This window comes from Thamnophis elegans, chromosome 5, assembly GCF_009769535.1.
Source record: "Thamnophis elegans isolate rThaEle1 chromosome 5, rThaEle1.pri, whole genome shotgun sequence".
In the NCBI taxonomy this organism is placed as follows: domain Eukaryota; kingdom Metazoa; phylum Chordata; class Lepidosauria; order Squamata; family Colubridae; genus Thamnophis; species Thamnophis elegans.
The window spans coordinates 47,826,195-47,843,617 of NC_045545.1; the positions used below are offsets into that span (position 1 = coordinate 47,826,195).

Here is a 17,423-nt window from a genome sequence, read left to right on the forward strand (position 1 = left end):
GGGGGGGGGGATATCTGACATAATTTCAAGCGACTAGTCGTAAGTCAAGGGCCATCTGTATCTCCAATTTCTACAGTGTGCAAAGAAACCCCTTTATGATTTCCCTGAAATTGTTTACAAAATTTTTATAAAGCTTGTTAGCACTTGTTATATATACCTTGATCCTGAGGTTTAAAAACTGAAATCTAGGAGGAAAATCGCAGTGACCTGAACACCAAGTATCCATAGATATGGTTACAGCACAACAGAGCAGCTAGGTTTTTTCTCCAAAAGAAGCAAAGAACAGACTGACCAACATATACAGTGAATACCGGACAGGAAATCTAAAGCCTTTTCTGCCAAAATAAAAATAATAATCTATCCATATCATGCAACAGGGTGGCAAAAGTTGCTATGAAAACATAGCAACAGTATGTATTCATTCATTCCCATATGCTCTGTGGCAGTCTTTGCCTGCCTGGTGCCTTCCAATAGTAGCATGCATTCCAAATGAAACAACTGAGGGTCTTATCTAAGTAAATGCTCTTAATCAGCTAAAAAGCAGAGAACTTGGATCTCGGATTCCTCTTGAGCAATTACTTCTGCTTTTAATTCCTTGCAGCTTGTAGAAAAGGAGGAGAAAATGTACTGGAAGTTTGAAAACAAATGATGTAAACTCCGGAGGGAATGAGACTTGGATGTATGCACAGCACCTCCTAAACCCAGATCTGAAAGCCAACACAAAGACGAAAAGTGCACGTGGAAAACCAGAGTCCAAAAGTAGGATAGATTCATTATCCACTGTCCAACATGCTAACAACATCTCGGTTTGTATTTGAGAGAGAGAGAAAAACAAACAATTTTATGGAAATATTTGTACTTTTAAAAAATTGTTATCCAGACACCCTTAGACTGACATCAATTTTCTGCCCTCCAGCACATTATTAAACAGTGAGCATCACCGACCTAAATCTGTTAAATATACCTACATATTTCACTACCAAAGAAGAAACAACTTTCTATCACTTTGTAGATTTAAGTGGTCTTTGTCATCCGAAATGCTTTGGATTTTTTTTCCTTTTAAATTATTTGTATAAAAATTAAAAATATGACCACATGCACTTCAAAGTGAGCAGTATTCTCTGGATAGATAGGTCTATATTTAACCTTGGTAAAAGAATGAATGAAAAAGAATTTAGAAACCTTCTAGCTTTTTCATTAAAAAAAAACCCACTCAAAGTATAGCAATATCAAGTCAGAAATTCCACTTAGGATATTTATATACAGTTAGGTTTTTCATCTATTACCTATACATGCTTCTGAGAAGCAAGTGCCATTAAACTTAATGGGATTTATTCTCATATAAAATTATATAGAAAATATTAATGAAAAACCAAACAACACATTTGCCACTTCTATAACTATTATCACGCATGCATGCACTTTTAGTAAAATACTTCGCCCAGATTACAAAGGTTACTTTTTTCTATACAAACCTAAAGTGACATTATAATGTGTGAAATTTGTTTTTTAAAAGATAAAAAATACTTAAGTATGCAGTTAAACATCAGTGATTAAGATTAAGTTCCCACCTTCTAAAATTTCATAGTCCTACCATTTACGTTTTCGCAAATCCTTTAAGCATCCATAAAGCTAATTTCATTATCACAATTTAGTCCCTCAATACCCCAATTAGTTATGCATGTTTGAAAAACAGAAGGAAATAAACAAAATGTGTCTATTTACACTGTGCCATGAGAATGGGATCAGGATTCTAACAGGCTCCTTTATCTGTTACTCTGCTGAACAATTAATAATTAATCCAAAGATTCTAAAAACAAAGATATTATTCTAGTCCAGTGTTTAAAACTGTTTTCTTTACAAATTAATGCAATTCTGCTTCTCATTTTATTACATTTTAATAAAAGATTCTCCCAAAGCATATAAACTTGTACAAATATTCACACTAGCCTCACTGCTGGCCCAGCTTCAGCCTGACACATCTGCAAATTATCTTAGCACAACAGGAACCTAAAGATTCACTCAAGGGAAACACCTCTATTTTCCAGTGCTGGAAAATAATCCCCTCTAAAGATATTAGATAGATGAGTTCACAAGAACCATGAGAAAATGCAAAAACCCAGGAAGGCAATCAAGGATCAAACATTGACAATGCTAATGAAAGAGAAAATGCAATTAATGCTTGTAGAGAATGGCAAACATATTCATGGCACACATTAAACATTCCACACTGCAACTCTGCCCGCAAACTATCCATCTCGGTTTTAAAAAGATCCGGAGGCATTCAAACCAAAATTTTAGAAAATGCTTTCAAGAAATACTTTCCCAAGCTCAATTCAACCATGATAACAAATTAAAATGGTAACTAATTTGGAATGTCCAACTCAGACCCTCTCCAAAGGCTTAATTTTCAGAAGAGGATGCTCACCAAATCATTGCTCTAACAAATTTGGCTCTTATTACTCATTGGGGGGGGGGGTGGATTTGGTGTCCTACTGACATAGTCCAGGGAAAAATGTCAAGAACACATATTTCAGCATTCACGAAAAGAGATGGAAAAATATATTTGCGGGATGCTTTTCTCTGTCAAGCATAAGAACCCCACCTCAGCCACACAGTTTGGTGATGAGTACAAAAAGTCACGCTGTGTTCTTAGGTAGAAAGACAGGATTTTTTTCACTGGAAAGAATCTTCAGAAGATGTGTCATCACAATACAGTGAAAGAAAGAAAAATGCAGCTGTGGATCAAATTCCTCATGCAAACTGTAACATAGAAGAACCTGATCAAATGCTTTTCTCAAGAGACAGTTTTCATTTCTCAGCCTATCCGATATTTTAGTAGTTTGCTCTTTTAAAGCAATGATCCAGAGACAGATTCACTGGCAACTCTGACGTTACATCTTCCAGGATGTCTGGAAAGAAATCTTTTGAGACAACTCCTTCTGCAGTGTCAAAAGGAACAATGTCCACAAAGAGTACTTCACAGAACTTCCCCCCCTCAGCACAAAATCCATCAGTCAGCTTTCAAGAATAACTCTACAAAAGGCTAGAGAAAAGAGGTTTTCCAGTTTATACCAAAACATCTAAAAGGCAAGCCAGTGACCTTGAATAAAATGTTCTTTTAAAAGTACACAGCTTTCTTCATTGCAGATCAGAAGGGAAAACATCACTGGGAATCATATCTTTTGTGATATTGAAGTCTTACACACTGAGTTTTCAACTGGCAGATCCATCACAAACGACAACGGGTTCAGATCCTCTGGAGTTAAAACTTGTTGTCCAATAATTTACATTTGTAAAACCTTTGGAAGAAAAACAATAACACTAGATTATTACGATTTATTATTGGATGCTAATGGAGGTGATGGTGTCCTGAAACATCCCATCATTCTATTTCCATGCTATGCAAGCACTTCAACAAGCCTCCTTGCCAGTATCTGGAATGGGACAACTCATCATGGCCAGTTCAGCATGGGGCAACTCAGTAAGGGCAGCTGAAGGGAGAGCCAGGCAGGCAACTAAGCAGAGTGGAGAGCGGAATGACAGCAGTTGAAAGTTTCCCAATAGAGGGAGAGCCAGGCGGGTGGGCATGCAAGCAGATGGGCAGAGCACAGAGTGGTGATGGCTGGAGGCTTCCCATTTTCACATATACCTGCTGCTGCTGACGCCCCAACATCCAGGCCATTCAGAGTTCAGGGTGTGAGACAGCGGCAGTAGTGTTCAGGCCGTTCAGTTGGGGGCACAGCCAGAAGATGGCAGAGGCCAGGCACATCCCATTTTCACACACTCCACCGCTGCAGGCTGTTTGGCAGCAGTGGTCACGGGACATGTGAAAATGGGACATTACCCAACCTCCAACACCTCTCCCCCACTTACCCTGCCCACTACCACTGAACGTTCCGAACACCACTGCCACTGCTAAACACCCTGAACTCTGAAAGGCCGTGAGCTGGGGATACCAAAATGGGAAGCCTCCAGCCATTGCTACTCCCATTCTGCACTCTGCCCACCTGCTCACCTACCCAGCTCTCTCTCTTATAGGAAGCCCCCAGCCACTGCCGCTCTGATCTCTGCCCACCCATTCAGCTCTACCTTCAGCTGACTGCAAGAGTTGTTCCCATGGAAAATTAGCCACATTGAGTTGTCCTGGGATGGCTTGGTAGCAATGAGTTGGTGGAGGCAACTTGGTGGTGGTGAGCTGGCCACGCTGAGTTGGCTGTGCCAAGTTGTCATGATGGCGAACCTCTTCAGCACCACGTGCACAAACTGGAATGTGCGCGCACATGCGTGTGCTGGAGCACCAGAAATCCAAAGACCAGCTGAGAGGTGCACATGCGCACAGCGGCCAGCTACTTTTCTGGTTTCCAGTGCATGCATTCACACCAGCCTTAGTATTTGGGTTTCCGGCACTCCGGCACATGCGAAGACCATCTGGCCGGCATGCATGCGTACACCGGAAGCCAGAAGAGCAGCTGACGACTGTACGTGTCCACAGAGAGAGCTCTGCATGCCTACTCTGGCAGGTGTGCCATAGGTTTGCCATCCCAGTCCTAGACCCACCAGTATCTTACATAAAGTAAATTATCGATATATATATTCTGGTCTTAACAATATGATATAGCTTAGAGAAAATCAGTTTGTCAAGACTTAAGCAAGATTTCTTTGGAAGTATAAAAAAATTACTTCAGCCTATGACTTCATAGGAACAATTAAGTGGCTTCAATAAAACAGACCTAATCGTCTCAAGAGTCCACTTCAAAACTCTACAAACACCAGTACATCCATGACACCTCTAGAGAGCATGAGTTTACTCCAACTCAACCCAAAATGGCCCAAAACCTGTGAGATCCAACATTCTTGTATGAGATTTGGGGGATAAAAGTTCATGTAATTTTTTTTAAAAAATGGATAGTCATTGCCTGAAAAGATTGCCCATACTTTGCCTGCCTGGCTCTTGCTATATTCCAATATAATGTTTATATATAAATAGTTCTACATTCTTCTTTGAACTGTGGTGATCAATCAAGTTTGGTCTGGCCTAGCCTTGTACAACAATGAAGCAACATTATTTACTATAAATTGTAGCCTTCCCATAAACAGCACTTTGACTTTTGGCTGCTGCAATAGACTCAACACAAACTTCCTATAATGCCAAATGCCGTTTTCTAGGATAAAAAGCCAATTTAGAAGACCACATAGTGTATACAGAGTTCATGTTTTTTTCCCAATAGATAGGGTGTGGAATATATTTTCTCCGTTACTGCATTAGAAAGCTTAAAGCATTTAGTAAGGCAAAATGTCAGGAGCTAAAAATCAGGGCTTGTTTTTCCCCCAGCAGTAACAAGTTAGTTGCAGCTAGTTGCTGTTTGTAGGATAAACTCCTATTGCTGTATCAATTCTCACCAATATCTCCAGCTTCCAGCTCTATCATCAATGTCTTGCAGTATTCTCTGCACAAGAGAGATGGAATAACATATAAGTTGAGTCGACCACTTCCTACCACAAAGGTGTTCTGCAATCGGTATGTCTGAAAAACAAAAACAAAAAAGAAGGACCTTTCATTTCATTATCACCAAGAAACTTTTATAGTTTTACTGGAAAGAAAGAAAAAACCCTCAAAATTGAATTCAGAGATATTGAAGGCATAGATAAGGGTTTCTTCTCTAGAGCTTCTTTGCAACATCAAACCAGAGCCCAAAAAATGTAGGACACCATAACCATCTTTCAAGCATCTTGTCAACCAAGCAGATCTAAAGGTTGATGCTATCCAGTGATAGCCACATTGGCATAGCGAAATCTGCAAAATGGCAGGTACAATGTTGCAATCAGAGCACCATCCCTTTTCTATATGCATGTGGCAATACACACCAACTTTGTCGCCCCATTGCAGGGGTGGGTTTCGGCTTCTTCTAATGCCGGTTCGCTCAGGGACGCGCTTTGTGTGCGCGCTCGACGGGCGCTATGTGTGCATGCGCAGTAGGTTAAAATAATGCTTCTGTGCATGTGCAGAAGCCAAAAAAACAAGATGGCGGCACCTACGACACCAGCAATAGAAGCGGTTCGGGGGCATGGTAGGCCAAGTTACTACCTACTCGCCCAAACCAGTCCAAACTGGTAGGAACCCACCTCTGCCCCATTCTTATCTGATAGGTTTGAAGAGAAGCAACAAATGCTCAGCAACATTACACCCGTCATGAAGAGCTGGCTATTTGTTGGATTTCAGTTATGTTTGCTTGTTTTCAACCACTTGCCTCACAAGAAAAAAAGAGCAGCCCAACATTGGAATCTTCTTCTTCCTATCGCTATAACCAACTGGACTAAAGACCATTCCTCTCTCCTCACAGAGGACAGGATAAATAAGAGTTCTGTGAAGGTCTTCTGCCCCCTCTAGACAGCCATTTCCTTCCCAATCAACCCTTTTAGAATAATGTTAGCACTAAGAACATCTCTCTCTTTTCTCTCCATAGCTTTCTACCTCAGATCTTTTTTGTTTCTTTTTTCTTATCATGAAAAAGGTTTTTATTTTCCATTTTTTCATTTTCATACATTCACATATATACTGTGCATAGCCGGAGCCATACAACATTAAACAATAATCGCAGCAATTCCTCTTGTCAACAATACCCCAAAAAATAGAAACCCAATATACCTCTTCCACTCTCCGTACACCTCTTTCTTCCACCCCCTCCAACTTTCTATCTTCCCTCCATCATCCCCCTCTACCCTATTTCCCCTCCCCCTCTACCACGCCTCTCTCCCGATCCACTCCCTCCCTCCCTTCTCACCCTCCCTCCCATCCTCTCTCCCACCCTCTCTACCCATCTTTCTTCTATCCCACTCCTCCTCCCCTTGGTGTATTTCCACTATATATCAATGTACTTAACTTATCCTATTTTTACAGAGAAATTAAAGAAAAACAGTATACATGTGAAGTCGCATTACATTGAAATCTAACACATCGTATCTAACCTAGTATATATCCCTCCCTCCCCCCACCCTCCCCCCCAACACCCCACCTCCCTTCCCCCCCCGACTTCCCAGAGCACGTACACGGTATAGATTTTTAACAAACAGTCTAAAATATATTGAGAAAAAAGAAATTAAAAAAGGGTTAATAACATCTCTACATTGATCTTAGCTTCTTCTTACTACGCTAACTTTGAACAGTTTAAATCATTCCTGATCTTAAGCATAGGCTATCTGGAATTTCTTAGTCCCATATTTGTTTTGTATATAGTCAATCCATTTTTTCCAGTCTCGTTTATATCTCTCATTTGAATGATCTTTAAGATATGCCGATATTTTAGCCATCTCGGCTAAATTTGTAACTTTCAATATCCATTCTTGAGTTGTAGGCAAGTCTTTCTTCTTCCAGTATTGCGCCACCAACAGTCTACATCTTTCTTGTTTCTTAATCTGATGGCATGAGGCCTTTTCGTTTTTCTACTGCATAAACCATGATCAGAGCCTTTTAAACATAAATACAGAATACAAATGCTTTTAGAAAAAGTCACTCTTTTTCAGCCTAGTGTTCCTGGTGCAAATGTAAAAAGAAGTACAGAACTATTTAACACTAAACACACCGACCTTATCTTGAAGCCTTGGATGGTGGATGAGGAAACAGCTTTTTAGAGAAATGTCCTTTGGAAACAGCAGTGAAGAGAAGATGGGAAAAATCTCTTGCAGAATCTGAGATTTATTCTGAGGGATTTGCCTATGGGACATTTTAGAGAATAAGAAAAAAAGGAGACACCTCACAATGGCATTGCTACTGAGTTATAAACCACTTCAAAACAGTCATTGTTTACCGTCCTAAAGGGCTAGCTATATCTGGCTTAATTTAACCTATATAACACGAAAACACATGCACAATCACGCACAAATCAGATGTCAATGTGTGGATATGAGCATTTGAATTAGAACGTGAACCTTCTTTATCTAACTTCAGATAATTTACATTCTCCAAGAAAATAGTATAGCCAAGGAATCAGGAGACTGGTATCTAAGAACCAGGTTGTGAACAAAGCTCCCCTCGTCCGAGATTTAATATTGGACGAGGAGGCAGACCTGGCATGTATAACCGAAACCTGGCTGAGCCAAGAGGGGGGTGTTCCCCTCTCAGAAATGTGCCCAGATGGGTTTCAGGTGCTCCACCAATCATGACACCAGTAAAGGGGTGGGGAAGTAGCAGTTATCGTCCGAATGTCGTTAGATCCTCGCAGGATCCCTGCCCCAGAGATTGTGGGGTGCGAGTCTCTCCTCTTGAAGTTGGACCTAAGGGTTCAATTGGGCTTGCTGTTGACATACCTGCCTCCCAGCTGCGTCACGACAGCCCTGCCTGTGCTACGAGAGGCAGTAGCTGGGTTGGCGATGGAGTTCCCCAGACTTATGGTATTGGGGGACTTTAATCTACCGTCTCTCGGTGAACGCTCTGATGGGGTACAGGAGTTCATGGCTTCCATGACAACCATGGACCTGACCCAGGTAGTTCAGGGTCCAACTCATAGGGTGGGACACACGCTTGACCTTGTATTTCTCTCGGGGTAGTGGAGACGTGATCTTGATTTAAGGGGAATAGAGACCTTGCCCTTGTCAGATCACTCCTTGCTGAAGCTTGACTTCAGGACACTACCCCCACACTGCAGGGAAGCGGAGCCGATTAAGTGGTTCCGCCCCAGGTGCCTGATGGACCCTGAGGGGTTTCAGAGGGAGCTTGGAGAGATACCTGACTCCCTTGTGCGCAATCCGGCTGAGTCTTTGGTCGCTGCCTGGAATAGTGCGGTGGCTGAGGCATTGGATCGGATTGCGCCTTTGAGGCCTCTCCGTGGCAGCAGCTCCAGGAGGGCACCTTGGTTTACTAAGGAACTCTGGGAGATGAAGCGCCAAAAGAGACACCTAGAGCGACGTTGGAGGGCTAGTAACTCTGAGTCTGATCGATCACTATTAAGACCCTTTATTAGGACTTATCTAGTGGTGATACGGGCGGCAAAATGTGCTCATTTTTCCGCTCTTATTGTGTCCGTGGAATCTCACCCAGCTGCCCTGTTTAGGGTGACCCGCTCCCTCCTGAAAGGTGAGGAGGTGGGGGAACCCTTGCAGGGAAGAGCTGAGGAATTTGTTCAGTTTCTGTCGGATAAAATCACTCAGATTAGGACAGACCTGGACTCCGTTTGGGCAATGCCAGCTGAGATGCTGAGGGCTAGTCTTAATCAGATTTTTTGGGATGAGTTTGAATTTGTCACCCCAGAGGAAGTGGACAAGGCCATGGGAGCAATGAGTGCCTCCACCTGTTTGTTAGACCCGTGCCCTTCCTGGCTGGTTTCGACCAGCAGAGAGGTGACCCGAGGCTGGCTCCAGACGATTATCAATGCATCTTTGCAGGAGGGGTTCTTCCCGCAACCATTAAAGGAAGTAGTGGTGAGACCCCTCCTCAAGAAGCCTTCCCTGGACCCAGCTGTTTTGAAAAACTATTGTCCCGTCTCCAACCTTCCTTTTTTAGGGAAGGTTGTTGAGAAGGTGGTGGCGCTTCAACTCCGACAGACCTTGAAAGAAACAGATTATCTAGACTCCTGTCAATCTGGTTTCAGGCCTGGATAGAGCATGGAAACTGCTTTGGTTGCCCTGACCGATGATCTTTGGCGGGCTAGGGATAGAGGACATTCCTCTGTCCTGGTGCTTCTTGAACTCTCAGCAGCTTTCGATACCATCGACCATGGTATCCTTCTGCGACGCCTGGGGGAGGTGGGAGTGAGAGGCACCGTATTACAGTGGTTCTCCTCTTACCTCTCTGACAGGTCGCAGTCTAGGCCCCTCCAGTGTGGTGTGCCGCAGGGTTCGGTCCTGTCCCCCCTCCTATTTAACATCTACATGAAGCCGCTGGGTGAGATCATGCGACAGCACGGGGTAAAGTATCATCAATATGCTGATGATACTCAATTATATCTCTCTGCCCCTTGGCAGCTCAGTGAAGCGGTGGACATGATGTGCCGATGTCTGGAGGTTGTTAGGGTCTGGATGGGGGCGAACAAACTTGTGCTCAATCCCGATAAGACTGAGTGGCTTTGGATGTTGCCCCCGAAGGACTGTTTGGACAGTCCATCCTTAACCCTGGGGGGAGTAAATTTACACCCCTCAGAGAGGGCTCGCAATTTGGGAGTCCTCCTGGATTCGCAGCTGAAATTGGAACATCATCTGTCGGCTGTGACCAGAGGGGCTTTTGCCCAAGTTCGCCGAGTGCACCAATTGCGGCCCTATTTGGATCGGGATGCGCTTCTAACGGTCACTCATGCCCTTGTCACCTCAAGTCTGGATTATTGTAACACGCTCTACATGGGGCTACCCTTGAAAAGTGTTCGGAGATTGCAGTTAGTTCAGAATGCGGCCGTGCGGGTGATAGTGGGTGTGCCGAGGTACACCCACATTACACCTATCCTCTGTGAGCTGCACTGGCTGCCTATTGGTCTCCAGACTCAATTCAAGGTGTTGGTTATCACCTTTAAAGCCCTACATGGCTTAGAAGAGCCGAGGTGGCGCAGTGGTTAAATGCAGCACTGCAGGCTACTGCTAGATCAGCAGTTCAGCGGTTCAAATCTCACCGGCTCAGGGTTGACTCAGCCTTCCATCCTTCCGAGGTGGGTAAAATGAGGACCCGGATTGTTGGGGGCAATATGCTGACTCTCTGTAAACCGCTTAGAGAGGGCTGAAAGCCCTATGAAGCGGTATATAAGTCTACTGCTATTGCTATTAGGGCCAGGATACCGCCTGCTGACGCATACCTCCCAGCGACCAGTAAGATCCCATAGATTGGGCCTCCTTCGGGTGCCGTCGGCCATACAATGTCGGCTGGCGGGCCCTCGGAGGAGAGCCTTCTCGGTGGCTGCTCCAACTCTTTGGAACCAGCTCCCCCAGGAAATCCGGACCATACCCATTCTGATGGCCTTCAGGAAAGCCATGAAAACTCAGCAGGCCTGGGGCTGTTGACCTCACTATTGAGGTCCGGCCCCGACCAGAATGAATTTGACGGATGATTGTTGTTTTAAATTGTATTGTTTTTATGTTTTTTATATTTTGTTTGTAAGCCGCCCAGAGTCCTTTGGGGTGGGCGGCATATAAAAGTTTTAAATAAATAAATAAATAATAAATAAGATCAGATATAATCTTAAAGTTTCTGTCTGAAGGGTGGGGAATTCACGTTTATTATCAAATTAAATTCTGAACAAGTAAAACAAAGAAAGGCGTCACCGAATCAGCATTAACTGAAGCCACATGGGAAAGGCTTTGGGAATCCTAACTTACTCATCATTCTAGGAAAATGGAGGGCAGGGAAACATGAGAAATCCCAGTGTGGAGACTTGTCGTGATTCATACTGAGATACTGTGCACCCAAACTGTCAATCATCAGTTCATAAAAAAAATACAGCATTGGATGATAGGGAACACTGGATTTCACAAATAGGGAATGCCCAGATATGACTCAAAGCATCAACCATTACGGTTCTGTAATATTTATGCAAAACATCACGTTCTTCCAATCCATTGCCAGAGAGCATGTCCACTGGAAGATTCAAAAATATGAAGGGAAAAACCTGGTGTAGAAGGTAACAAGGAATTTAACCTTGAACTGAACTTTCAACCAAGTACAGATTTGCAAAAGGCTTCTCAGCTGCATGCAGTGGAACTTAGAATCCTGCAAGAACTTGATGGGATTCCAAGAGAAATTAGGGAGGTGGGAGATGGATTGAAGTCAATCTTTTATCAGTAGAGCTTTGCCTTTTGATTCTGAAACAACTTTTAAAAAAAAAATTTAAAGGTTCCACAGCCAGAAAAAAAAAAAGAAAACTCCAGCTTTGGGTTAATAAACTATATAAAGGGACACTTCTTCATAGAATGGAAACAATAAAATAAATTCACTCAAGGGCAGATTAAAAATGTCAAACCCTATGGCAGAAACGGAAATTCAGAGAAGGAATACCCCTTTTCCTTTTTCAAGAACTTTTTGTTGTTTTCATAAAAATTGGGGGTGAGGAAGAGAAAGATTGAATTACTGTATTTCATTTGAAATTCTACATAATGTGATTATGTTAAGAATGGTATTGGTCACTGATTGAAAATGGTAACATGAAATCAAGAAACATACTATGAAATATTATATAAGCTTGTATTATGTACCGCTAAGCCTTCGGTTTTCAAAATCCCATCAAAATTTTAAAAAAATTAATTTTTGAACCTGCTAATGACAATAGTAGTCCACTAATTAATAGCTCTGTGCACAATTTGCAAATTATTTGGGAAACGTTCTTTAGTCTTAAATGGGAACAAAGAGGGAGTTAAAAATGGCAGCCATATGCAATCACAGGTCACATCTACACATACACATACACACACAGAGAGAGAAAGAGAGAGAGAAAGACAGAGAGACAGAGAGAGACAGAGACAGAGAGAGACAGAGAGATCTATCCAAGCTTGAAAAAAAATGTTGATCTTGAAATAATTGACTTAGTAAAGCAACTCTTAAAACAATAGCCAGTTTGTGGACAAGTGCTGTGTTTGTAGATGTCCCACACATTTCTCCATATCATTTTCAAGAGTACACAACCCTACTGTTTAAATAACATTTCTTTTGGCAAAATGCATATGCTGCATCTTGATTTGTTATTCTTTTTTTCCCTCCACATGTGTTTTTGAAAAATGGCACTTTCAGTACCTGGCTAATGGGGTAGGAATATCTCATCCATGTCCCCTTTGGTTCTTAGTTCTGCTAATATTTTAAGTCTGTGTTGTTTTCATCTTTTAATCTTTCAATTACTTTACTTTTTTGATAACCTGCAAGCCACCCAGATTCACCTTTTAAGGAAGATGGACAACATAAGAAATAAATAAATAAATAAATAAATAAATAAATAAATAAATAAATAAATAAATAAATAAATAAATAAATAAATAAATAAATAAATAAATAAATAACCAACCAACCAACCAACCAACCAACCAACCAACCAACCAACCAACCAACCAACTCACAGGTTCCCCAAACAAGTATTTGCAAAACTACAATGATAGCAACTTTCCAGTTATCAGAATTCATAATTGATTGAAAAGACAACATCTAGTCATAGCAGTTAAAGTAAGCAGAACACACAAAATACTTTTTTATCTAGTACAGTCACTTTGCAGTGGAATAAAACAACTCCATTCAGGATTCTGTATGGAGGAAACATCCAAAATCTTGTATATTTTGTCTATGCACTGGCCATCCCAAACCAGTTGTTCCATGCACAGAACACTTTGTACAACCTTACTTCAATTATATTAAGAATTAAGCACTGCATATATTTTAATTTCTCAAATAATTGATTTTCTAAAATAGATTTTTCCCCCCAAAGTTTCCACATTTTGATATTTCTTCGACAGACTTGAATCCTGAAATCATTTAAACAGTGCAGTAAATGTTTACTGAAACCTATTGGTAAGGTAGCAGTGATCAATGTTGTAAACAGGAGTCAAAGGTTTTTGTGTGCCCTCCAATCTACACAGACAGAGCACGAGCCACTATCCCTCCATAGGTGGGCATGCTGCCATAGTGCTTCATGGCCACCTCTAATCAGTGGTGGGATTCAGCCAGTTCGCACCTATTTGGGAGAACCAGTTGTTAACTTTCTAAGTGGTTTGGAGAACCGGTTGTTGGAGGAAATCTCATTTTGTTTTTTTCCACTTTACAGGGCTAATCCTGTAAGGAAGGCAGGAAGGAAACATTCTGGTGTTGTTTCTAGCCTAATCTTTATTGCCCTGCTTACAGAAGCTGCTTCTTCGATTAACCCTTATTACATTGTAACAGCTAAGGCGAAGCCCTCATCAACGTGAGTGATGTTGAGTTGACCACGCCCACCCAGTCACATGACCACAGAGCCCCGCCTATCCAGCTGGTCATTAGGGCAGAGAACCGGTTGTTAAATTACTTGAATCCCACCACTGCCTCTAATCCAAAAGATCAAAAATCAATTGCTATATATCATTTAGTAGCCCTTAGCGGCCACATAAGCTTAGGATAGCCTCTAAAGTATGAGATATTCCAGAATAAGAGGAAACAATACTACTACTACTACTACTACTACTACTACTACTACTACTACTACTACTACTAGCATGTGATTCAGTTCCCTTTTTTAAAAAAAAATCAGCATATTGACAGGACCACTTCTCCATTTCAATCAAGAAAGATAATTCAAAGAATAAAGAAGAAAATTATGGGGACAGCAGCCGTACCTCTTTTTTAAGTGCTGCAACCTCATCCCTACTCCTTGTTCTTCGGGGCTCCTGAAAGTTGCATCACTGAATGTCAGCTGGGGCTAGTGTTGAGCTAGTTCTAGAGAGGCAGAGGACCTCTAACAGCTCAAACTCACCAGAAAACAGGAAGTGGAGATTGCTGCTTGTTGGAAGGGCTGCTCCACAACTCAGCTGACTCCTCTTGTATCACAAAATTTGTCAATTCCGGGTAGAGGGACTGAAAATGTTTCATTTCAGCATAAGAACGATACTGTCCTGTCTGATGAAAAAAGGATGAGGTTGCTTTTATTAAAAGCCCTTTCGTATGTCCAAGAGGTTTGCCACCATCTGCCAGGTCCCCCCCCCCCCGCTACTATTAAGTTACCTTGATCAAGAGAGGCTGCCCTTGCAGCTGCCTGACGTCCGTTAGCTGCCTGACATCAACTGGAGCAACAAGAGTTCTCATGGAGCAGCAGCAAGAACACTTGGAAGTTAGAGACATATTCCACCTACAGTCTAAGCTCCACCACTCTGGACATTCTTCAAAAAGGAAAGAGAGAAGAGATGAACTTCATTCAAAATTTCAATTTTAAGCAAGTAACAACCAATTCCAATCATTAGCAGTTCATTTCTAAACCTGCCGTGGAACATTAAGTGATTAGTGAAAATTTCCAAGGCTAATTCATGAAGGAAAAAACTTTTAAACTCAATATGAGCCACATCAGAAATAGCCCAGATGGCATATCTCATAGTCTACTTTCCAGAAACTCCTGGAACTTGGTAACATCTGATAATGTTGGGTCCATGATTAAGACAGATAAATAGTTACATTTTTGATAACCAAATGTAAAACTGAAGAATGTAGCTTAACTACAGGCAAAATACATTTAGACTATTCCTAATCAATTTAATTAGAGCAATAATAATTATACCAGTACATTAAATTACACTTAACAATTCTCTGGGAAAATCCTTTCGTTTGACTAAAGCGGCTTAGACTCAAGTGGCCTTGTTGCGATACTGCACAACAACCCAAGATAAATAAGGTTTTTATCTTTTAATGGTCCAATGTTTTGTTAATAACAGAGTACTTAAGTAACTCATTCAGCCCAGACCTCTTCGCATATTAGGAAAATTATTTCCTATATGGATCCATTATCCTTTTGCAAGTAGATACTAATAATATCCAAAACTATATTTAAGAAGAGAGAGATAAGAAGCCTATTATTCTTTGGGGAAAGATTTCTTCTCTCACATCACAACATCACAATAGCTAATTCTTCCCAGTTTGTTAATCTGAATTATTGATGTACTACTACTGGATATATGCTAAAACAATCATATAATTTGTTTGGAAAAGATATATCAGGATAGCTGATCATAACCTTGCATTTCTCTGAAAGATAATATTTTTCAAAAGAGTTTCATTATGCTTTTTTGAAAAAGACGTTTTCTATTCATCATACAGAGCTTTAATAAAAAAAGAGATTAGGAAAACAATTTAACAAGGCTATGGATGGCAAGTGTCTAAAGAATTTCAGTCTCTATTGCAATTTCTATTACAGTCTAAGTGCATGCTAGGACCAAATAATAGAAATCCACGATAAAAGAGACCATTAAATTGTTTCTGAACTGTTAATCTCTGAAAAGTGTTTCAAGATTTGTATTCGATTTGTTAGGCTATAATTTAAACTATGTATGTCAAGTTGGATAATTCAGAGTTATTGTTATTGGGATAATAGCCAAATAGAACTGAAAACAGGCATTTATTTATTTTTTTAAAAATAGTCTGAATTTTATTGTTGAGAGGAGGCAAACTTCCCAAAAAGTGTAGTGGAAAGGGAAGATCTTGTTAGAATTTGGACAGATGGGGAAGGGGTGACAGAAAAATAATGGTCTGGGCAAAGAAAATGTAACTACAGAAATACACAATGGAAGTGAATTGGACCTTTATAAAACTATTCTTCTATTTTTCCAATTACACTCCGGCATTCCTTTTAGATTATCACTTTGCCCAGGCACACTCGAGAGTTATTTCAGTTTTCAGAGTAGCATGTTTTGTATAGGAACAGCTCATAGATATTTAGAAAAGTACCAACATTGCTTCATGGTATAATTAAAATACAGCATTAAAATGTACAATTGGAAAAGTAATTATTCTTGGCTAAAGTCATGGGATGATAAAGGACCACCAAAGAAGATTGAATTTTTCCCTCATTCTATTAATCACAGCTTTCTGTAAAGTTCAATCAGTCTCAATTGTTGTACAGCTACAGATTTTCATTATTCTAAAATATTGGTTCTATAACATACACCTGTCAAAATATCAGCACATATATATACTTTCTATCCAGCAAATAGAGTTGAAAATCATGGTGGGGCTTTTAGAACTGTGGCTTTTCTCTCCACTTCTCTCTTCTCTTAATTCTAGATTAAGTGTTTGAGTTTTAAACTTTGCCTGGGTGGGGTATCCTTAGCCTCCAGATGTCTAATTTCCAATAGTCAACTTGGCCAACAGGAGGGAGGCTAAAAGTGCAGTTCAACAACATCTGGAGGGTCACAGGTTCCCCACCCTTGTCTAGACTTTGAAGGACAAAAAGTGAAAGAAGCACATTCTGCATGGATAAAGGCAGCCTTCCCGCCCTCCCCAGTCTAGACATTACTGACTTTAATATCACTCCAGTGTTTTAAGCATTTAGCATCCCTCATTGTGATTAAGGTACAACATTGATTTGTCATCATAGCATTTTTTCATCCTGTACAACATCTGTAGTTAGCAAAGCAACTTCCTTCCTTATCCTCTCTGTTATAGCTGATCTTCTTTATGCACCTTACAAAGGATGAATAATAAACCTGCTTGATCCTTCGGAGAATTACCTAGTTTAAAAATATAAATCTGATAAATAAAATAAAAATAGCAATAGCAAAAGTGCTTAGACTTATGTACCCTTTCGTAATGTTTTACAGTCCTCTCTAAGCAGTTTACAAAGTCAGCAAACTGCCCCCCAAAATCTGGGCCCTCATTTTACCTACCTTGGAAGGATTGAAGTGAGTCAATCTTTACTGGTGAGAATCGAACTCCTAGCATCAGCAAAATTATCCTGCAATATTGCATTCTAACCATTGTTCCACCACAGCTGTTTAAGTACTCTCTAGAGCAG

At 40.9% G+C, this 17,423-nt stretch overlaps 1 protein-coding gene across 3 annotated transcripts in view; it reads right to left on the bottom strand.

Moving 5' to 3' along the window:
- The window catches only part of C5H6orf89 (chromosome 5 C6orf89 homolog), a 33,924-nt gene continuing 16,501 nt past the window's right edge, over positions 1 to 17,423 (bottom strand). For all 3 annotated transcript variants that reach the window (XM_032217592.1, XM_032217594.1, XM_032217593.1), the window contains exons 4-8: positions 14,648 to 14,802; positions 14,400 to 14,542; positions 7,588 to 7,714; positions 5,404 to 5,527; positions 1 to 3,302 (exon numbers count right to left, since the gene is read on the bottom strand). In XM_032217592.1, the coding sequence (XP_032073483.1) occupies positions 3,217 to 3,302; positions 5,404 to 5,527; positions 7,588 to 7,714; positions 14,400 to 14,542; positions 14,648 to 14,802 (635 nt within the window). In that variant the 3' untranslated portion in view covers positions 1 to 3,216. The remainder of the gene's footprint in view (positions 3,303 to 5,403; positions 5,528 to 7,587; positions 7,715 to 14,399; positions 14,543 to 14,647; positions 14,803 to 17,423) is intronic.